General features: G+C 39.5%; 4 protein-coding genes across 6 annotated transcripts; 2 read left to right on the top strand and 2 right to left on the bottom strand.

Moving 5' to 3' along the window:
• Position 1: 1 nt before the first annotated feature.
• On the bottom strand, positions 2-3,097 carry LOC105384573 (ubiquinol-cytochrome-c reductase complex assembly factor 1). Its single transcript, XM_048623179.1, has 5 exons — positions 2,943-3,097; positions 2,633-2,809; positions 2,208-2,483; positions 1,695-1,889; positions 2-105 (listed from the first exon to the last, which is right to left on the bottom strand). Exons 1-5 carry the CDS (start codon positions 2,967-2,969, stop codon positions 28-30), a joined length of 753 nt encoding a protein of 250 aa, XP_048479136.1. The 5' UTR covers positions 2,970-3,097; the 3' UTR covers positions 2-27.
• Positions 3,098-3,994: 897 nt separating this feature from the next.
• Positions 3,995-6,076, top strand: LOC105384776 (ATP synthase subunit beta, mitochondrial). The gene is made up of 3 exons (XM_011555088.3): positions 3,995-5,351; positions 5,436-5,537; positions 5,802-6,076. Exons 1-3 carry the CDS (start codon positions 4,089-4,091, stop codon positions 5,973-5,975), a joined length of 1,539 nt encoding a protein of 512 aa, XP_011553390.2. The 5' UTR covers positions 3,995-4,088; the 3' UTR covers positions 5,976-6,076.
• A 550-nt stretch (positions 6,077-6,626) lies between these two features.
• Positions 6,627-15,450, bottom strand: LOC105384866. Of its 3 annotated transcripts, none has more exons than XM_048622952.1 (10): positions 15,186-15,450; positions 14,471-14,667; positions 14,159-14,320; positions 13,794-14,075; positions 13,254-13,425; positions 12,285-12,432; positions 11,301-11,463; positions 10,306-10,534; positions 8,288-9,085; positions 6,627-8,163 (listed from the first exon to the last, which is right to left on the bottom strand). In XM_048622952.1, exons 2-10 carry the CDS (start codon positions 14,657-14,659, stop codon positions 6,956-6,958), a joined length of 3,351 nt encoding a protein of 1,116 aa, XP_048478909.1. In that variant the 5' UTR covers positions 14,660-14,667; positions 15,186-15,450; the 3' UTR covers positions 6,627-6,955. The 3 variants fall into 3 exon arrangements, with proteins under 3 accessions (XP_048478909.1, XP_048478908.1, XP_048478910.1); XM_048622951.1 differs by lacking the exon at positions 15,186-15,450 and adding an exon at positions 14,756-15,095; XM_048622953.1 differs by lacking the exon at positions 15,186-15,450 and adding an exon at positions 14,761-15,095.
• Positions 15,451-15,685: 235 nt separating this feature from the next.
• On the top strand, positions 15,686-19,126 carry LOC105385156 (NEDD8-activating enzyme E1 catalytic subunit). The gene is made up of 7 exons (XM_038106784.2): positions 15,686-15,840; positions 15,968-16,309; positions 16,421-16,581; positions 16,765-16,933; positions 17,690-17,939; positions 18,263-18,482; positions 18,831-19,126. Exons 2-7 carry the CDS (start codon positions 15,969-15,971, stop codon positions 19,055-19,057), a joined length of 1,368 nt encoding a protein of 455 aa, XP_037962712.2. The 5' UTR covers positions 15,686-15,840; position 15,968; the 3' UTR covers positions 19,058-19,126.
• Positions 19,127-22,586: the final 3,460 nt, after the last annotated feature.

Raw genomic sequence — 22,586 nt, 5'->3', positions numbered from 1 at the left:
CTATCACACTACACTAAAAGAATATAACTAGTTTACTATACTTAACCAATCGATTTTAGGACTCTTCTTCAGCTGCTCACTCGATAACTTGTCCAGGTTTGCCATCTGAAAATAATCATAAATTTATATTTATACTGTAGAGTTTTCTCAAATTTAAATGATTAAATTAGTTGGAATCAAAATCACTGTTGGTGATATACATAATAATTATGTTCTCATACACTAATCCAATAGGTTAGTAAATAATCCTAGTTGACATAAATGGAGTGCGTTCGGCTGGCTGTCCTGTCAGTATGGGTGTTCCCCAAGGCTCGATTTTAGGACCATTCTTGTTTCTTGTATATGTTAACGATTTACCGTTTTTGGTAGATAAATTATGTGAGATAGTACTGTTTGCTGATGATACTTCACTTATATTTAAGTTGAAGCGACAAGAAGTCAATTTTGACAATGCAAACAGTACTCTTTCCATAGTTACTAATAGGTTCACTGTAAATAATTTAGCTCTTATCTCCAAGAAAACAAAATGTATTAAATTCACTTTGCCTAATGTAAGACAAGTAGAGACATATTTGACATTGAATAACGATAAGCTAGAGTTAGTAAATGAAACGGTATTCCTGGGTATTACAATTGACTCAAAGTTGCAATGGGGACCCCATATTGAGAGGATAGCCGGTAGATTGAGTTCTGCAGCTTATGCGGTTAGAACCATTAGACAGTTAACAGATGTAGATACAGCCAGGCTTGTGTATTTTAGTAATTTTCATAGTGTTATGTCTTACGGAATTCTATTGTGGGGACGAGCGGCTGACATTAATTAAATCTTTGTTCTGCAAAAACGAGCAATTCGAGCCATATATGTATATGTATTAGGGTCTAGAATTTCATTAAGAGATACGTTTAAGGAAATAGGTATACTAACTGTTCCATGCCAATATATCTATGAAAATATTATGTATGTTCGTAAAAACTTAAATTCATTTAGTAAAGTAGGAGCCACTCACGGTATTGAGACCAGAAACAAAAATAAGTTGCTTTTCCCCACACTCAGACTTTCGAAAACAAACACATCATTCATGGGGAACTGTATACGTTTTTATAATAAATTATCAAATGAAGCAATAAACCTTACTGAGCAAAAATTTAAGAATTATGTTAAAGCTACATTATGTAGTAAAGCTTACTATAGTATAAATGATTATTTAAACGACAAAAACGCGTGGTCTTGTCCACCTCAGCTAAGGCTATGGAAAAAATGAAATGGATATAGGTACTTAAGTAAAATTGTAGGTACTAGATATAAGTAAAAATTGTAATAGATATATAAGGAAAAAGTTGAAAAGATGCTCGAGGAGTTTCTTTCGCCATTTCTTTCCTTCTCAATGACGGGGCCTTTGTGAAATGGTGGTAGATGACTATCGACAAATAATTGTAAAATTTTACGATTAAACCATTTGAATTTGAATTTGAAAAAATTTAACTAATATTATAAATGCGAAAGTAACTGTGTCTGTCTGTTACTCTTTTACGCCAAAACTACTGAACGGATTTGAATGAAATTTGGTATACATATGGTCTAGACCCTGATAAAGAACATAGGCTACTTTTTATCCCGGAATTCTCGCAGGAAAACTTTTTAAGGCGAAGCGAAGCTCGCGGGAACAGCTAGTATCTTATATTTTTTCACAAACCTGATGCCGGACAAACTGCACAATTTTCTCAACATTCTCCGGGGCGACATTGGGTGACATTCCATAGAACCTCCTCCATATGGCAGCGGCGAGGATCCGGTCGTCGTCCAGACCCTCGTCGTACCCCACCAGGGCCGCTTGGAACTGCTCCGACAACTCTGACACTTGCTTCCTGGCTATTGATGGATTTGCACCCTGTTAACCAGAAATAAAGTAAATGGAGAGTGTACAAAGGCTGAGATGAACAGAAGCAAGGCAAGTTGTGTAGGATGGTGCAGTTGACGCTGGTGAAGACCATCTTTAACATTAGAGTTTCATGGGACAACAACAAACCAGAAATAACTACTCTTCTAACTGTAACATATTATGATCACCTAGGTTACTTTTCATAGATAGATGGTTGTTGTTTGCCTTAGACTTGAAAGGCTGAAAGCAAAAAAATTGGGCCTATTTCCAGCAGCAGTTAAATTTATTACTTATCGGTATGCTTAAAAGATGTGCCAAGCTACTCACATCCAGTAACTTGATCCTGTTAGACACATCAGCCCACAGAGCCTCCACAATGCAGTTCCTGATGAACCATCCGTCTCCTTTCACATATCTCTCCTTCTGAGCTGCATTAGTGGCATCCTCGGCCATGCATCTGACCATGAGAAGCCACACATGTAGCTCGGTAATATAGAACCAGGAGGAGAAGGTGTCCTCGATCTCACACTTGCTGAACCACTCCACGTAGTTCACTTGAGCTGGGACAGACTCGTAGAGGAAGTAGCCCGATAGCTTCAGGCGCTGAAAGCATGAAAATAGAGGAATATAACTAAAGGGAATGTGGAATTAGAAAAAAATATAGGTATCAAGGAGACTACTATAATCTGTGCCATACTTTTTAAGACATGAGTACCTAAAGTAGCCTTTAAAGTTATTGTACAGATACTTACAGTCCTAGACTGATCCATCAAGCCCACGGCTTTCATGAACTTCTTCACATAGCTGTCTTCAATAGCAACTGTGCCTGTACCTTGCTCTCGGATATTTACTACCGCGTGGGAACAAAGAATCGGACTGGATCGTGTGGCATTTAACACTTTTACTGTTTGTCGATTACGCCACAGCATCTATAAAACAATAAATAGATTTTAGACTAAAATAATAGTATTGGCTCAACTTGTGTAACATTTGTAGCAATGGAGTTTTTTTTATTAATTGAATGAATAAATACATATTCATAATTATACAAGTTCAACATACACGAGTTAACATATTGCTTCGGAACATGATTATTTTAATGTATTTTTATTTTATTAAAAATTAGAACAAAATAAAATAAACTAAGTGTTTTTCGTCCGTATTTTGATTTTTTGACCAAGAAAGAATAAATGCCAGGGTGACAGTGACAGCACTGATAGCTATAGTCTATGAACTGTCATTAGACACGAATATAAATAAATCTAAGACGTCACAACAAGGCAGTAGAAAGGTCAGTAGGGATAGGAAGATTTTCAATGTTGAAAAAAATACAAAGATAAGTATAGCAGGAAGAAGAAGCGGTACAGTACAGTGCACACGCTGCATTTCGGAAACAAACGCCATACAAATCGCGTTAAGCTGCGTACAGACCGGCCAAACGAACGCCAACGAACGGGTATCGTACCTTCGTTGCTGCAATCTGCCCTGTATTACGTATGATAAATATCCATCGTTGGGCGTCCGTTGGCCGTTCGTTGGGCTGGTCTGTAAGATTTTCTTTTGACGTTTAAAAGTTCCAAAACCGACCAATAGATGGCATCCGGCCTGTCGTTTTTTATGAGCTGCACTCTTCTGAGGGGACAGAGGATGTCATAAATGGTACAAGACTGTCTTAAACTCATGCTAAAACTAGTAAACACTTCATATTATGCATAATATAACAGCTAGTTATTGCATATGGTTGAATTCACATCCATTGGCTAAAAGGACTGGAATCCATGCCGGCTAAAAAATGCAGTGCTGTTGAGTATGAAGTTTTACTAGCGCCATCTATATACCCATTATAATGATGTCGTCGTTGTTCATAGTTAAATAGCGAATGAAAGAGAAAAGAACCGGAATCAAGTGCCAACGAACATTCGTTCGAGCAATAAATGTATTTGGACGCATTAACGAACTCCAACGAGCGTGCGGAAACCAACGCTAGCGAACGATAAATATCCTTCGTTGGGCGTTCGTGGGGCCGGTCTGTACGCAGCTTTACTCTGATTTAATCTGTGAGATTTTATAAACTACTCTGTGTCCGGAAATAATCAATAAAAAAACCAAAAGTTATTTGTCTATGACCGTCTTGCCCGCTGTGTCGGTCGTGTTCACGTTACATAATTTCGGCTGATTATTCTAACCAAGTGCAAAGGATAATCCGAGATGTTAGGGGCTGTAAGTAGGGTCGGAAGCGGCCTTGTTGCTGCCAAGTCGGTCGCCGAAAAAGCCACCAAAATTGTGTCAGTATCAGCTGGTAACAGGAGGGATTATGCTGCCAAAGCCGCCGCAACCAAGGCCGAAGGTAAGGTGGTGGCCGTGATCGGAGCCGTGGTGGACGTGCAGTTCGAGGAGCAGCTGCCGTCCATCCTCAACGCGCTGGAAGTGCAGAACCGGCAGCCGCGGCTGGTGCTGGAGGTGGCGCAGCACCTGGGAGAGAACACGGTGCGCACCATCGCCATGGACGGGACCGAGGGGCTGGTGCGCGGCCAGCCCGTGGTGGACTGCGGCTCGCCCATCCGCATCCCCGTGGGCGCGGAGACTCTGGGCCGCATCATGAACGTGATCGGCGAGCCCATCGACGAGCGCGGCCCCATCCCCACCGACAAGAGGGCCGCCATCCACGCGGAGGCGCCCGAGTTCGTGGACATGTCCGTGGAGCAGGAGATCCTCGTGACCGGCATCAAGGTGGTGGACCTGCTGGCGCCCTACGTCAAGGGAGGCAAGATCGGCCTGTTCGGCGGCGCCGGCGTGGGCAAGACCGTGCTCATCATGGAGCTCATCAACAACGTGGCCAAGGCGCACGGAGGGTACTCAGTGTTCGCGGGAGTGGGCGAGCGCACGCGCGAGGGCAACGACCTGTACCACGAGATGATCGAGTCCGGAGTCATCTCGCTCACGGACAAGACGTCCAAGGTGGCGCTGGTGTACGGCCAGATGAACGAGCCGCCCGGCGCGCGCGCCCGAGTGGCGCTCACCGGCCTCACGGTGGCCGAGTACTTCCGCGACCAGGAGGGGCAGAACGTGCTGCTCTTCATCGACAACATCTTCCGCTTCACGCAGGCCGGGTCCGAGGTGTCTGCGCTGCTGGGGCGCATCCCCTCGGCCGTGGGGTACCAGCCCACGCTGGCCACCGACATGGGTACCATGCAGGAGAGGATCACCACCACCAAGAAGGGCTCCATCACCTCCGTGCAGGCCATCTACGTGCCCGCGGACGACTTGACTGACCCTGCCCCGGCCACTACCTTCGCTCACTTGGACGCCACCACCGTGCTGTCCCGAGCCATCGCCGAGCTCGGCATCTACCCGGCCGTGGACCCCCTGGACTCCACCTCGCGTATCATGGACCCCAACATCATCGGGCCCGAGCACTACAACATCGCTCGTGACGTGCAGAAGATCCTCCAGGACTACAAGTCTCTGCAGGTGAGCTGGCGCCTCAAATTTCTTGTTTGATAATGTTTATTGTTTATTATTGTAATACTTACCTCAACTCGTGTTTGTTCGCAGGACATCATCGCCATCCTGGGTATGGATGAGTTGTCTGAGGACGACAAGCTGACCGTCGCTCGCGCGCGCAAGATCCAGCGTTTCCTGTCACAGCCTTTCCAGGTAATATAGTTTACGATATCTCTTCCTCAACACCATCAAAGCCATTGGTGTGGTGGCGTAGTTTGAATCATGCCTTTCCCAGTATCTCTATGTACCTATCATCTAGATTCTAGATGTGTGAATAATCGAAAATCGTACGCCTATAATAAACTAAGGAGCATATTTTCCTCTTTGTTTGCCTTTCATAGCATCAGAGCAATCTTCACCTCAGCCAAAAAAACCCTGAGTCTTATAATATGACTGCAATAAATCCTTGCTTCCCAGGTGGCGGAGGTGTTCACCGGGCACGCGGGCAAGCTGGTGCCGCTCGAGGAGACCATCAAGGGCTTCACCAAGATCCTGCAGGGCGAGTACGACCACCTGCCCGAGGTGGCCTTCTACATGGTGGGGCCCATCGAGGAGGTCGTCGCCAAGGCCGACACCCTCGCCAAGTCGTAAACGAATAAGTTGTAAAGGGAAGTGTAATCAAATCTATAGTCTGTGAGAAAGCTGCAATCGGTGCGATCATGATGTTTCATATTAAAACATAGTTATAATTACTCGCTTGGTGTTTTATTTAATAATTCGTATTTTTGATAATCGTAAACATAAACATTCCTCATTTTCGGTAAGAACTATTTGGTATGGAGAAGAATGCTAGCATAACTAAATTATAGTGTGTAAACTAGCGAGGTTATTTCAAAGGAGAAACAGAATAGATATGTTACATAAAATATTACATAACCCAATGATAAGAATGCGTCCAAAGACTGGGCTGCAAAATAAGTCCTACATGTAAAATATTCCTATTCTTGATTATCTCAGAATATACTAATTGTTGCAAAAGTGGTGTTGTAAACCAGCATGGAAACTCATCATTCTGAACAACTTTTGTTTATGAAATCGTAAAATCAATGAATACCATGAAATCCAAATAAACGATGAAACGGTTTTGATTATTGCAAGTTTTAAGTGCGATACTTACCTATTTTTGCAGCCCAGTTAATGACTCTGGTTGAAGTAATCAGCCTAGAGCACTGCATAAGAATAGCCTAGAGGATTCTCTATTTAAACAAAACTGACACAGTCATCATTTCATTATAAGCTGTAAGCTTTTATTTCGTAGTTTATCTATCTAGGTATTCTAGGTACATAATACAAATTGGTAGGTAGTCCCAAATTAAAAACAATTTATTTTTTCCTAGAACTAAAACATATTGCAATACTCTTACGTAAAGACTGGAAATGTATAAACTAGGCACTTCCTTACACGTTTTATAAATTCAATTAGGGGTAAGGAGTAAATCATAATCTAATTTACCTACTGTAAACTCATAATTATTTACACTAACACAAAGTATTCCAAGTATTCGCACTATGCGAGAAGTACATTTGAACATAAATTGGTTGCCTATCCTACTTATAACTAAATGGCAAATTTATTCTGTCCCTGTCCTACTATCATGATTAACAATTTCACATTCCTCATTATTTGTTTGAATATTGTCGTCTTTTGGACTTACACTTGTAACATCATCATCATTAGATAGAGATTTTTTTGCTTCATTATCATCACTTTTGATATCCGGACTCTTAGCAGTGGCTGAATCTATAGGGGTAATGGTCGTATTATTTTCAGTTACTCGCAGTTCTTTGTTAGAATTAGTCGCCACTGCGGCACGGTCAACTTTAGGCATTTTCACAACAACTACTTGATCAGAATTTGAGTCTTTAGATGCCCTTTTAGGATCTTTCAACTTAATCGTTTGGAACTTAATAGGTTTTCCAACTGAGGGAGATCCGTCCTTATTCCTGTTTATCGGTTTGATTACTAATATTTTAGTCTTCATCCCCGCCTTAGATAGTTCTGATATATTTTTGTTTATTATCGGATTCTTTATAACCTCCATACTTTGTCGTCGCAGTTTGATTGGAATGATATTACCTGCGGTAGGTTTTACTTCAGGCGTCATTTCTTTAACATTCGCTTTTATTTCATTATTAGTGAAAGGCGGATCAGTAGTTTCATTAATACTGTTGATATTGGTGGATTTTGTCGCTGTTTTATTTATATCTTTTTCATCAGTCAGATCTTTCTTCGGTGAAACTTTATCAGGCCTACCTTGCAATTTGGGTAACATTGGTTTCACAAATGGATAAGATGCTCTGATGGGTTCCTTTACAGCTTTAAAAACAGACATATCATAAGGTTTAATCAGAGCTGCTGATAAATCTACAGATTTCTTAGACATGGCTAGTAAAGCTCCAATGAAATCATTGCTTATGGTGTCATTCAGGCTTGGTTGGTTGGTTTGATTTTCACTTGCTGGTTTCTTTTTAGTTTGTGTTGTTTTAGTGGTCACAACATTTTGAGATTCTCTGTAGCCCTGAGCTTCCATTTTGAGAAGATTTGACAAGTCATATTCGAAATCTTCATTTTTGCGTATAGTCTTTTTACGCACTGGTCTCCGAGTTGCTATTGCAGGTGTTGACATTCTCTTTACAATTTTGTCTTCAGTATCATCTAAATCTGATGAGTTCTCCTCAAACGATTTCACTTGGGCGTTGGTATCAGCGTCGCCAAAGATTACATGGTGGATGACTTTGTCAATAGTTACTCCGTCAGTCTTCACTGCATCCTTTTCATCTGCAAGAAAAATCATGATTAGGTTTTTTACATTTTTAGATTATTCATTTTAGGTCCACAATAAAATAATTTTATCACCAGTTCATCACAATGATTAACAACAAATTATAGTTCATTTGCTTACCTTTATCATTGTCAGTCTGTCTTTTCTTCTTTTTACCACTAGTCTTAGCCGTATTCATCTTCCTTTTCCTTGTCGCGGTCTCAAAGCGCGCACTGCTGTTTGAACTGTCGTCAGAAAATCGACTAGAATCGCTTGAACACCGACTAGGCCGTCGCGAATTAGGACTGCTTTCAGTTTCATCCATCGCTTCTTCACTGTTATTCGCATTATAGTGTTCCAAAGCCTCAGCGCCATCCAAAGCTTTAATAGTACTGCAGTAGAATTCATTATCGCCACGCAACTTGTGAACTGTCTTGACGTGTTCCGATAGTTTTTCGAACTCGTAATTCTTGAAATTGCACAGTTTGCATGTGTAGCGGACCCATTTGTAATGTTGGGCTAAGTGGTCATAGAGTTCGTAAATATTTTTTGCATTCCAGTTGCAAATATTGCAGTGTAGGTTCGGGATATCAACGTCAGATTTATTCTGCTGCAACTTCTGTTTGAAGGCTACCAAGTTGCTGACTAGTTTTTCTGATTGTTCGGAGAACGCTTGTTTGGGGATTGGTGGGTCAATTGGTAGATCATCTTTCTCCTCCTCATTTTCAACCTTGATCGTTGGCTTTTCTTTTGCAGGCTCATCAGCCGGTTTCTCCGGAGGTTCTGTAGAATTTTCATCGTTGTCTTTGTTATCTTCAGGAGGCGTAGCTTCCTCGTCGTCAACGAACATGGTCGCTTCCTCCAAAACAACTTTCTTTTCTGGTTCCTTCTGTATTTTAAATACAGATTTCTTAATTTCATCTTGAGGAGCTTTATTTGCTGAAACAACAAAAAAAACTATTATTAAAAAACAGAACAGCTTCTATCTTCTTTATACGTATTGCTACAACAGACGCAAAAAAGAAATAAAAATAAAATGAAAAAAATATGGCGGACAGACATGCTTCCTACTCCCACTAACGCCTGCTACATATTGCTTTCTATATGTCCGCATAGCTCATAGCATATTCTGTATATGCTATGACCGCCCGTTATACCAACATTCCCCAAACCCAATTCAATTCTCCTCCTGATCCTCCGTGGGTCTCTGTCGGTGGCTCGTCTTAGAGCCCGGTGTCTCGGCTGGCACGTGTGTGTGTGGGACGCAAGCCCACTAACGCCTGCTATATATTGCTCCTCTATTTCCGCCATTTTCATAGCATTTTTTAATCCCATTATACTTAGTTACTATTAACTCACCATTCCCATCACCACTCTTTACCGTGACCCCACTAGGTCCCTTAATTATTATAGTCCTTGCGGATATGTATCTCGATCCTCCGTGGGTCTCTATCCGTGGCCCGCCTTAAAGCCCGGTGTCTCGTCTGACACGTGTGTGTGTGTGTATTGCTTTGTCTATGTCATCATTTCTTAATCACACTATACTATTATTAAAGACAATTACTCACCATTCCCGTCGTTACTCTTCACCGTGACCCCACTAGGTCCCTTATTATAGTCCTTGCGGATCTGTATCTCGATCCTCCGTGGGTCTCTATCCGTGGCTCGCCTTAGAGCCCGGTGTCTCGGCTGGCACGTGTGTGTGTGGGACGCGAGCGCACTAACGCCTGCTACATATTGCTCCTCTATTTCCGCCATTTTCATATCATTTCTTAATCCAACTCAAAATCAACTCACCATTCCCGTCGTTACTCTTCACCGCCACCCCACTAGGTCCCTTATTATAGTCCTTGCGGATCTGTATCTCGATCCTCCGTGGGTCTCTGTCGGTGGCTCTTTATCCCAATATACCAACTACACCCAAACACAATAACTCACCATTCCCGTCACTGCTCTTCACAGCGACCCCACTAGGCCCCTTATTATAGTCCTTGCGGATCTGTATCTCGATCCTCCGTGGGTCTCTATCAGTGGCTCGCCTCAGAGCCCGGTGTCTCGGCTGGCATGTGTGTGTGTGGGACGCGAGCTCACTAACATATTGCCTTACCTACGTCCGCCATTTTCATATAATTTCTTAATCCAACTCAAAAACAACTCACCATTCCCGTCGTTACTCTTCACGGTGACCCCACTAGGGCCTTTATTATAGTCCTTGCGGATCTGTATCTCGATCCTCCGTGGGTCTCTGTCGGTGGCTCGCCTTAGTGCCCGGTGTCTCGGCTGACACGTGTGTGTGTGGGACGCGAGCGCGGCGCGGCGTTCGAAGGAGCGGCCGCAGCCGCCGCAGCGCGGCATTGAGCCGTCGCTCTCCATGTTGTCCATCCATGCCTGGGGGAGGGAATCATATATTTTATACCTACATAGTTTCTCCTCTACTACCTGTGGGTTGGCTGGTAGAAAATGCTTATTTATAATATTGGCGCAATAGCGGATTAAATAATAATAATAAAAAACACGCACTCACGCCTTGTACTCATGTACTCCCTTGCGGGGTAGGCAGAGGTGCATTGCTGCACCCACTTTTCGCCAGAGTGTTATGTTAGTCCCAATGTAATAGGGGGCGGGCCTATTGCCATTTTACGGGCACATCCAAGACCATATTTGTTCTCATATCTGCGTTTAAACAAATATCTGCCCCAGCCGGGAATCGAACCCGGGACCATCGGTTCAGTAGTCAGGGTCACTAACCACTACGCCATTCGGTCGTCTAAATAATAATAATAATTGTTTATTTCAGAATTTCGGTTATTTTTGAATAGTTACTGAGATGGCGTCAGTTGCCACTAGGACTAGGACTGGATGAGGAAGGCTGGCAGAGTATTATAGTGCTCCGTGGGAGAGGCCTTTGTCCAACAGTAAAATAGAAGGATGATGAAAGAGGTGGACGACCAACTACTACAATATGATTTTCATACCTATTTGAATGAACATAGACTGTATGCAGATAAGTTTAGATAATTTAGAATGGAATATAATAAGTACGCTTTATTTTGCACCATGAAAGGGAATATAACTAAATGACAACTTATAAATAAAATAGCAGTTTTACCAAAGGTGGATGGAAGAGACAGTTTTAACATTTTTTTTTATTTACCTGATTCTCCTGATCTAATCGCTCCTCTTCAGATATCTTTTTGACCTCGGTGGCTGGTTTCATATTATTCTTCCTTCGCTCGTAGGACGGCGGCGGGTTGTTCATTTTGAACGCCTTCGCTTGTATGGACTCTCGCAACCGGCGAATTTGGGCGGCGGATTTTCTGGAAAAGGATATTGATATTTAATTTAATAAATTGATGTTTTGTGTCATTTAGTAGGAGTGTCGTTGGAATAGTTTCGACCATGAAGGGTAAATTAATTGAGCCTAGTCATTTTATTAGATTACTTATAGTACCACATCAGGTAGGTATTTAATAGTACACTCTTACATCTCTACTCAGTCTGTTTAGGAAGGTATAATTATTCAGTTAAAATGTATCCAGTCATTAGGTAGGTAGGCATTTGTTAGATAACAAAATACTAATGCTTAAATCATATACCTATAGCTGGTACACTCTGCTTGCTACTATGAAATAAGCACTGATAAAAAAGTTGCGTACTCAAGAATACACCCACTCATAAGTTACTATAATTTTATGTCTCGTAGCTGAATTAATAGATATATAGGAGAAACCTATATTATCTGTGGAGATACATACCTACCTAATTACCTCAATAATAATAATACGATTAACTACATGGACGATGCATTTGGTATTTAGAGCAAACTATCTTCGTGTCATACTTACATAACTAACGATTTATAGAAGCAGTCATAAATGAACTTATTGTAGGTTAGGCAGATATGTTTCTGTGAAGATATGCGTTGTGTTGTTATTTGTTGCCCTATGCGCCATATGGGACCTCAGGGATGCATAGGAAATGGAGGAATCAATCCGAAGAAATTGCTTTTTCCAAACTGTTAGTACAAAAGTTGCTTAGAATGACACCCTGTATACTAACGTAACTCCGGGCACGGAAACAGGCTCGCCACGTGCTTGTACCTACTGCGTGTGGAGATACAGTGGAGATACACACTCACCGGTGCACCTTGAAGAGATGCCGGTAGACGCTCCAGGACGTGGAGAAGATGTCCACACAGTCGGGGCACGGGAACACCAGCCGGCTCGCCAGGTGCTTGTACTTCATGTGGAACTTCATCGTCTTCTGCGTTGAGAACCGCAGGTTGCCTGGGGAACATGATTCTTTAGTATCAGCAGTAAATTAGGGTTCGCGTACATTATGTGGGATACTTAGACATGGCATGGGATAGGATCAATGATCGCAAGAGTCACTAGTCAGAAGTGCAGAAATTTCTTCATATACAGCACATGCTGAGTCAGAGCCATTTTGCTGGCACAATTATTTCATTATTAGATAAAATATTCTTATTGTATAAACCATACTAAGGGATCGCGTAAACTATGTGAGGCAGTATGGCAAGAATCATTCGTGCGATTGTATAGGATCATAGGACAATCCGATCATTTGCACCCCATGGTGTGCGAAAGTGTATGTAAAACCAGTGCAGGACATAGACCTCAAGGATGTGAGGGAGTGTTAGTTTTATATAAGTACATATATGTATAACTAGTTAACCTCCTGAGACCCAGACATAGACACCAAAAAAATCACAACTTTCAGATTTCTGGGGCTGCAAACTGCTGCTTTGTCTGAGCCCTGTCATGGGTCTCCTCATTGTGTCCTCGTATGAAAATAGAAAGTAGTAACTAAATGTAATAATAGAAAATCATCAAATTAATGGCGCAGCAGTTGGTAGGTATTAAACAAATGCCTATCCCCCCACATGATAGTTAAATATATAAAATTTAACAAAAAAACACAATTGCACAAAGGTTCTAGAGAGCCAGGTGCAGGCACTTGCACCTGTCAAGGTTAACCCATTTACTCTTAGGAAACTGTTTAAATATCACCTGCAAAGCTCTGTACTCTCAATCAATAAAAATCTAAGATCCCTGATACATAAATAAAAAACACAAAATCAACTTACATATTTTGCAAGTCAGAGATCCTTCTTCAGTGTCATTCTCCTCATCATCACTGATCTGGATCACGCCCTCGGATTCCTGCTGGTTATCAGGTTTTGAGCTCTCTATCTTGAACTTTCCATCGCTCTGTAGCACTGCCTTGTCTTGTGATAGTAGCTGATCCAGCTCTTGCACCTTAAATTAATAAAGTCTAGGTTGTAGGTAGTGCTTATAGAGACATATCTAATGAGAAAAAAATAGTCTATAGGTATTAGAAGAACCTGTGTTGTAATTAATAAAATATATTGCGATATATAAACAAACAATCTCAAAAAAACATTTGACCATGAGTAGCTTTCTTTTATGAAGTTATTGTGACTGATATTCTACTGTAAAAAGAAAGTAATTGATTAAAATGTACTTCAACATTATTATAATATGACAAAAAATATCCCCTTTTGGTGACCAAAGAAGTAAAACATCACATACTTAACCCAAAATTAGGGAAACCAGGTCAACCAATATCAAAACACTAAATGCATGTAAATAGAGACAATGCTCACCTGCTGTCGCATGTGATCAGCTCTTATCTCCTCATTGCCACCAGCACTTTGAAAGACTGCATATGGACTACTCGATATCTTACGTAGGGTGACCTGTTGGACCTCATCAATCACTCCCTCTCGCACTCCGCGAGTCTTTGTGATGTTTTCTACAACTGCTGTCAGATCCTTTGTCAGTGGTATACGACCCTCATCCTCTAGGTCTTGTTCTGATTCAACTTTTGCTTTCAAAGACTCATTGTACTCTTCTTCGAGACGTTTTAGTTTCAAGAACTCATTGACCTAAAAGAAACATGAATTAATTCATAATTTATTGGCATTATATCAGAGGTGTAAACATGCAGAAATTTAGATAGTAATCTCACCATAGATGAATGTGCTAGGAAATGACCATGTTGTGAAGTATTGAACTGCTCTTTACAGTACACCCGCTTGTGTGAAATGAAATTGATCAAACTTCTGAATATATTGCGACAAACTTTGCACTCATACAGCAGATCACACTCATTTGTAATTAATTGTTTAAGCTGAAAGTAAATTAATAATAAACATTAACAATAATAATAGTAGGGCATTTCAATTCTCAGAACATAATAAATGAAAACACAATGTAGAAAACCAATCAGTGAAAGTAAGTTCATAAATTAATCGTAATATTTGTAGTTATGCACACCCACCTCAATAGTCCCAAGATCAAATATTTTCCTTGCCTGGGCAAACCCAGTAATGCTTGTTAGGATGGGTTTCCTCAACATGGAAAAGTCATGGTGGTCATCAGATTCTTCATTATTTTGACTTCCACATTTATTACCTTTGCTTTTATCATCCCTTCCTTTAGACTTCGTGTTTATTTTATTTCCAGCCATGTTTGTGCCTTGGGGTTAGAAAAAGGCGAAGTTAATTGTCAATTTAGCATTATAATATCAATGACAAGTGTACCATAATAATAAGTAAGAAAATACCTAACTGCATATTGTAATCTTTAATTTCTTAAGCAGTACCTACGTATTCATGTACTTTCTGTACATGGAACCAAAAAATAAGTTCGATCTTAGTCACATTTGTTTCTCTCGTGCATACCGTTGACCATACGATAGGACAATGATCTGTGTTACATATTACGTGAGGCAATGTTTACCTTTAACTTTTATCAATTTTACAGGGATAGATTGACCAGTATCCGTAAAATCGATAATCTAGTTATTAAATAGAGCGCTAGACATATTTTTTGGTTCAAGCATGCTACATGCATGAGATAACTACCACATAGCTGGCCTTAGTCTCTCCCTCAATTTTTATGAAATAAACTGGTTTACCCGCCAAACAAACGAGTTAAATAGGTTTAATTAATGCTAGAGAAAACGAATGAATCATTATATGAGGTACACTTACATGGATATTCCCAGAACAGCGAACTTGAAAATCCTAGAATTTCGACATTGCGCCTTCATCAAGACTCCATTTTCAACAAATGAATGATTGACACTAGAACGTAACTTACATTCCTTGTATGAAAAACGACAATAGAACCGAAATGATATATTTTTAAGTATATTTTGTAAAAAAATATGCCTATTTTTCAATAATTGAGCAAACTTAAAAATTTATGTAATTATTTTATTTTCATTATTAAAAATTATTAACCCCTAAAAAATAACAGGCCGGATATCGCCAAGGCTGTTGCCAATAACTTTATATCGTTCCGTTACCACTTATTATATTAGGCTACATAATTGGATATTTAGTAAAAAAAAACACTTTATATTACTGATTTCTGTCTCAAATTTGCTGATTTGATATACTTTTTTCAATAAAAAAATAAAAATATATATCTATAAGACGAGGCAATGTTAAAAAATACTGAAAAATGGAACGTAAAAAGGTTGTTGGCATCTGTCAGTGTCATCCATCTGCTATCTGTCTATTTTGTATTTGATTTGATTTCGAACTCGATTCGTAGCCTCCGCCAAAATAATTGTTTTTATATTTGAAATATAAATAAATTACTAGATTTTGTATTTTACCTCAATAAATAATAAGAAGATAGGTACGTATGTATCAAAAGAAGCATATTTTACGTGTAAATCTAACACTGAAAGCTTTTCATACCTTCACCGGCATAAAATTTTATAACTTACGTCCATCTTACGTTCCCTACGTTTATGTTTCGATAGAATGGCCGCTGGAGAAGCACAACAGCAGCCGGAGCATCTGCAGCGAAGATGGCATTATATTCGAAAACTGTTGGAAAGGCCTGGACCATTCAGTCACCCCGACTTTGAGCCTTCAGCTGAAATCTTAGACTTCATCTTGAACTCGTGCAAGATCTTGGTAGTTGGTGCCGGCGGGCTGGGCTGCGAACTTCTGAAAGATCTGGCTCTGATGGGCTTCAAGAAGATGCACATAGTAGATATGGATACCATTGAGCTATCAAATTTAAATAGACAGTTTTTGTTTCGGAAGAATGATATTGGGTCCTCTAAAGCTAAGTGTGCTGTAGAGTTTGTAAATAAAAGGTAAATATTTGATATTGTTCATGAAAATTCATATTAATGAAGATAAAAGAGCTCTTAACCTATACTTTGGTGTAAACAACTAAACCAGTGTGTCCTTTCATTTGCTTCCAGAATCCCAGGCTGTGAGGCTATTGCCCATCACTGTCCCATCCAGGACCTTGATGAAGGGTTCTACAGACAGTTCCACATTGTGGTCTGTGGCTTGGACTCAATTGTGGCCCGGCGCTGGCTTAATGGCATGCTGATGTCTTTACTGCAGTACAATGATGATGGTATGGACTTTATTGCTGTAAAATTTCATAAGTGGATTCTTCTATCAGTCTTTTTAGTTTGTCAGTGACATGAGCAACAGATTGACTATCATTATTATAAGTCACTGCGTTGAGAGTGCTTCTAACAGTGCTATGCAAATAGAGGAAATAAAAAATGAAATGTAAGCTGTTATAAATTTGCAGGTAGTCTAGACCAGAGCAGTGTGATTCCCCTCATTGATGGAGGCACAGAAGGCTTCAAGGGTAATGCCAGAGTGATCCTACCGGGCATGAGTGCCTGTATTGAGTGCACCCTGGACTTGTACCCTCCACAGAAGACATTTCCACTGTGCACCATTGCTAATACACCTAGGTAAACTCTCTCGTAAACTCTAGTAAACTCAATATGTGTTCTGTAATAATAATTCATAACAAATTGCATGGACATCGGTAAAGGCTCAAAGGATCAATACATAAATACATAGTCCTTAGCCTCATGAAGCTATTATCAGCTAAACCTGATTTCATTCAACTTTTTTTCTGCAGGAAGAACTTGTATACTTACCCTAAATATATAGTTATCTTGAGAACAGTATAAATATCTCGACTTATTTATAAATATATCTCACTAGCTGTTCCCGGTGCGCTTCGCTTCGCCTTAAAAAGATTTCCCTGGGAATTCCGGCATAAAAAGTAGCCTATGTTCTTTCCCAGGGTCTAGACCGTATGTATACCAAATTTCATTCAAATCCGTTCAGTAGTTTTGGCGTGAAAGAGTAACAGACAGACACAGTTACTTTCGCATTTATAATATTACTAGCTGTTCCCGCGCGCTTCGCTTCGCCTTAACAACTTTTCCCGTGGGAATTCCGGAATAAAAAGTAGCCTATGTTCTTTCCCAGTGTCTAGACCGTATGTATACCAAATTTCATTCAAATCCGTTCAGTAGTTTTGGCGTGAAAAAGTAACAGACAGACAGACAGACAGACAGACACAGTTACTTTCGCATTTATAATATTAGTAAGGATATAGTAAGGATAAGGATAGTAAGGATAAATAAGAAACTATCCCTACTTTAAAGTTTCAAGCCATCATATCCATTTCAAAGCATGTTTCTTTCATTCTCTAGATTACCAGAGCACTGCATAGAATACGTCAAAGTTATCCAGTGGAGCAAAGAGAATCCTTGGGGTCCGGAGACAAGCCTGGACGGTGATGACCCGCAGCATGTAGCCTGGGTGCTGGAGAAGGCTCAGGAACGAGCCATGAAGCATGGCATTGCTGGAGTCAACTACAGATTGACCCAGGGAGTTCTGAAGAACATTATTCCAGCTGTTGCTAGCACCAACGCGTCTATTGCTGCGTGTTGTGCTACTGAGGTATAATGGGATGTAATGTTGGCACAAGCATCCTAGTTTGTGCATCAGTATGTTTGATTGTGGACTGGTAAATCTTAGATAACTTATATTATAAACAGTAGCATTAAATGCTGTATAATAGGCTGAATCAAATGGAGGAGTTATAATTTTATTTCTATCAGAGCTAGTTAGCCTAGTAGGTAATGTCATAGAATAACAAGTACAGTAGAACTAGTCACAGTACTAGTACTCGTTATTCTATAGTAAATTTCTATACTCATACCTTAAGTTGGTAGCCATTTATATTTACCTATTGACAGTACATTCAATCCTTCTCACCACAGGTATTCAAAGTAGCCACCTCCTGTTGCGCAAACATGAACAACTACATGGTCCTCAACATGACCGAGGGGGTCTACTCCTACACGTTCAATGCAGAGCGACGTACCGACTGCATCGCGTGTTCCAACTCGACAAAGATATTGGAAGTAGAGCCCCAGGCCACGCTGCAAGCGATACTGGACCAGCTGAAGGACGATCAGCAGTTCATGATGAAGAGTCCAGGTTTGTATTTTTCATAATTAATTTGGACGTATGATGTAACATTGATAGGTACTTTAGGTATTTGCGAGAAACGACACTATGAAGTAGAGCCAGCTGTACCATTTATATTAGGGATCTCTACAAATAGCAGGGCTCCGTAATACATGTAGGTATATTAGGGGATGCAAAAAAAATGCAGCAAATTTATAAAAGTGTCAATTTCTCGAAAACTATCGATTTTTACTGAGGTCATATTATGATGTTCTGGCTACTCATGAGCTGGTCTATCAGCCCTCCAAGGCATATCGTTGACTTTTGGGACACCCTGTATGTAGTCAAAGCTCATTAATACCTATATTGTGTTTTTAGGTATAACAACTATTATCAATGGACGTAACAAGACGCTCTACATGTCTTCAATCAAGAGCATCGAAGAGAGGACCAGAGACAACCTGAAGAAGAAGATGAAGGAATTAGGACTTTTCAATGGGGCAGAAATACTTGTGGCTGACATTACCACCCCTAATACTGTAACCATAAAGTTGAAATTCATTGAGAATCTCCAAGATGTAGATATGTCTCACTACATTGAGTAATTTTTAATTATTGTACTTACTGCAATTTAAATTATTTCAAATAAATGGTATGGAATAAAGTTTGTAAGCAACTTATAAGTTGTTTGTATTATGAAAGCATATGTATATTATTGAGATTAGCAATTAGCATGTTAGAAGTGACCTAGGTATCTACCTACTATCAACATATCATTCCATTAAATGTAGGGTGTTCGTAGATATAGGCAAAGAAACTATTAATATGGTCGTTCCATAGATAAAGGAGATACCTACTATAGTTTGACCGTTTCTGTGATCTATTGGAAACGGAAGTGGTAGATTACAGCTCTGCTTCAACTCTGTTTTGTTCCTGGGTTCAAGGTAGATCTTGGCCGATTGGCATGTAATAGCAGTAGCAGTGTCGGGCTTATATACAGGGTGTCCCAAAAGTCAACGTCATCCCTTAAAAGGCTGATAGGTCAGCTCATGAGAGGCCAGAATATCACAATACAACCTTAGTAAAAACTCGATAATTTTCGAGATATTGACACTTTTATAAATTTGCTGAAAATCGACACCTTGGATCAGTTTTGTACGTGCCGCCGGTACAAAAATCGATATTGTTAGAATTTGTTTCGTGTTGCATCACCCTGTATAGCCCTGCTATTGATCGCAGTCAAAAAAAATATCGAGTAATGCTGTATGTTTAAAAAAAACACGGTTTTCAAAGTCATAAAAGGTAATCGTATTTTTTTATAAACAACTTTGACTCTACATACTGTAAAAAAAATATACCACGCAAACCTGGCACCTTATTTGAAAAGATTGCTCATTTAATGCAGTTTCCAAAATGGTATGAAACGTTGCTATTGTTTCAATTAACAAAAAAGTTATTGCTATTTTAGTACAAAACGACCTCGATGTAAAATTGTTTGAAGGAAATTTATCTGACTGAATTTATTAAGGGTAAGTCATGTTGGAATGAGTAAAAGTAAAATAGGTGGTGTGGCCGGGAGTGGGAAAAGAGACAACGTTGTCACAGAAATAAAAAAAACGCATTTTGAGTATCTTTCTCGAAAAAAGACTATAGCAACTCCACATTCCCCATAAATGTAGCGCATGGTAACGTACATTCCTGAGTAGTGCTAATATAAGATATAATGAAGTGAAACGCTTACACATGTACATTGTACACCCACAGTATCGAAAAAAGGGACAGATCAGTTTGTCATTAACATTACCTCTAATTACTTGTTATTTATTTTAAAGTTATTGTTAAACAAAACCAAACTCTCAAAATTATGATTATGACCATTAATGAGTATTATTTTTTGCTGATTATGTACTTAATATAATAATGTGGTGTTATAATTTTGAGAAATAAAAATAAAAGTCAATAAATGTTTGTTTTTTTAAATAAGGTGTAAGAAACGCAAAATAGGTATGTTTTATAAGAGTTTGGTAAGTTTTTTCTTAGCTATTTTTGCGTCATCTATGTTGCCACGGCTGACCCCATCACCTATTTTACTTTTAATCATTCCAACATGACTTACCCTTAATAAATTCAGTCAGATAAATTTCCTTCAAACAATTTTACATCGAGGTCGTTTTGTACTAAAATAGCAATAACTTTTTTGTTAATTGAAACAATAGCAACGTTTCATACCATTTTGGAAACTGCATTAAATGAGCAATCTTTTCAAATAAGGTGCCAGGTTTGCGTGGTATATTTTTTTTACAGTATGTAGAGTCAAAGTTGTTTATAAAAAAATACGATTACCTTTTATGACTTTGAAAACCGTGTTTTTTTTAAACATACAGCATTACTCGATATTTTTTTTGACTGCGATCAATAGCAGGGCTATACAGGGTGATGCAACACGAAACTAATTCTAACAATATGGATTTTTGTGGATGCAGCACGCAAAAAACTGATCCAAGGTGTCGATTTTCAGCAAATTTATAAAAGTGTCAATATCTCGAAAATTATCGAGTTTTTACTAAGGTCATATTGTGATATTCTGGCCTCTCATGAGCTGACCTATCAGCCCTTTAAGGGATGACGTTGACTTTTGGGACACCCTGTATATAAGCATGAGGAACATAGTTACTGAATTAGATGTGTGAGGGTGATGATGGAACCATTAGTTTATTTACTTGTATGGATGGAAAAGAGAGTGCCACTCGAACTTTTGTCGGAAGCTTCTCATTATGCTTCAATGGCAGCTACTTATGTTCCTTGGCCGGAAGTATATAAATAAGTATAAGCCCCTGTTCCACAATGTCTGGTTAGTGGCTACCTGTCGGATAAAATACATGCTGTCACTCTCTGTCATTATTTTTTAGACAGTGACAGTATGTATTTTATCCGACAGGTAGCCACTAACCAGACATTGTGGAACAGGCCCTAAGTATCGCAAACATCAGGCGCGGATCCACCCATATGGGCAAGGTGGGCATGCCCATCACCTAAATGACTGGCCATAATGAAACCATGGGAATTTATTATTTATAATTTGGTTATTTTTATCACCTTAAAGGTGTAGCTATTTTTTATATGTTGGTGGTGATGATTTCGGGTTATGCTAAATAAAAAATTTCCACCCTGAAAACCCTCCGAATAGTTTTAGGAATTCAAAAACCATAAATGATGATGGGCACAAATATATGGAAGCTGGGACCATCACCAATAGAAATGAGTGATACGTCGTTGAAAAGGTATTTTTTTACAGAATATGAATAACGGAAGCGCCTGATGAATAGTCCTGATTTACTGTCCAATTAGAATAATCGTAGGTACCTTGAAAGTTTTTATATTTTATTTCTGTAATTTTAGTGTTATTGTTATTTTTTCACATTCATTTTTAATTTTTATAACAAAATGATCATCATTCATTATAATATTATATTTGTTTAGTATCTCAGTAAATAAAACCAGTTGAAAGTAATTTCTCCTATTTTAATAATACGTGTTTACGTGTATTACGCCCTAACTGTCATCAGTAGAGCGATCCGGAAAAAAACGCAGCACATTCTATTCGATAGTCTATTCGAAAGTGCTGTCAACCTGTCAACAACAAAATGGCGGTGTATAGATTTGCGAAAGTTTGACAGCTATCATTCCATAGGTCATTGTCAGAATAATATTATGTACTCTGTGGTCATTCTTTTCGAAACTCATTCGAAAGGTAAAAAGTGTTCGAAAGTGCTGTCAAGTTGACAATAGTCGCACTCGGATTCGATTCTATTCGTTAGCTCGAATTTTCGTGATACGGGTACAGGAGAGAGAGTGCAATGCCATAGAAAAATACTTCCTTCCGACGATTATATTTCAAAATGGACAACTTATACGGATTTGTCGTCATAATATTTTTTTGCTCATTTGAAAAGAGCTATCCAACGATGTATGACTCATCTTTATTGGACATAGGTCCCAAAACGCCTATTGTCATTTATCAGTCATTCCAAGATTCTGTGTTTGGTGACGGCTCACGGTCAAAGCCACTATTTACGCATTAGACTAGTTTGATCTCGATAAGCAAAATAAGTAGGTAGTTTTGTGTAATGTTAT

The sequence above is a fragment of the Plutella xylostella genome, chromosome 9 (genome assembly GCF_932276165.1).
Source record: "Plutella xylostella chromosome 9, ilPluXylo3.1, whole genome shotgun sequence".
Classification (NCBI taxonomy): Eukaryota; Metazoa; Arthropoda; class Insecta; order Lepidoptera; family Plutellidae; genus Plutella; species Plutella xylostella.
Note: the sequence above shows the minus strand (reverse complement) of the source record. Positions and strands in the feature narration are given on the sequence as shown.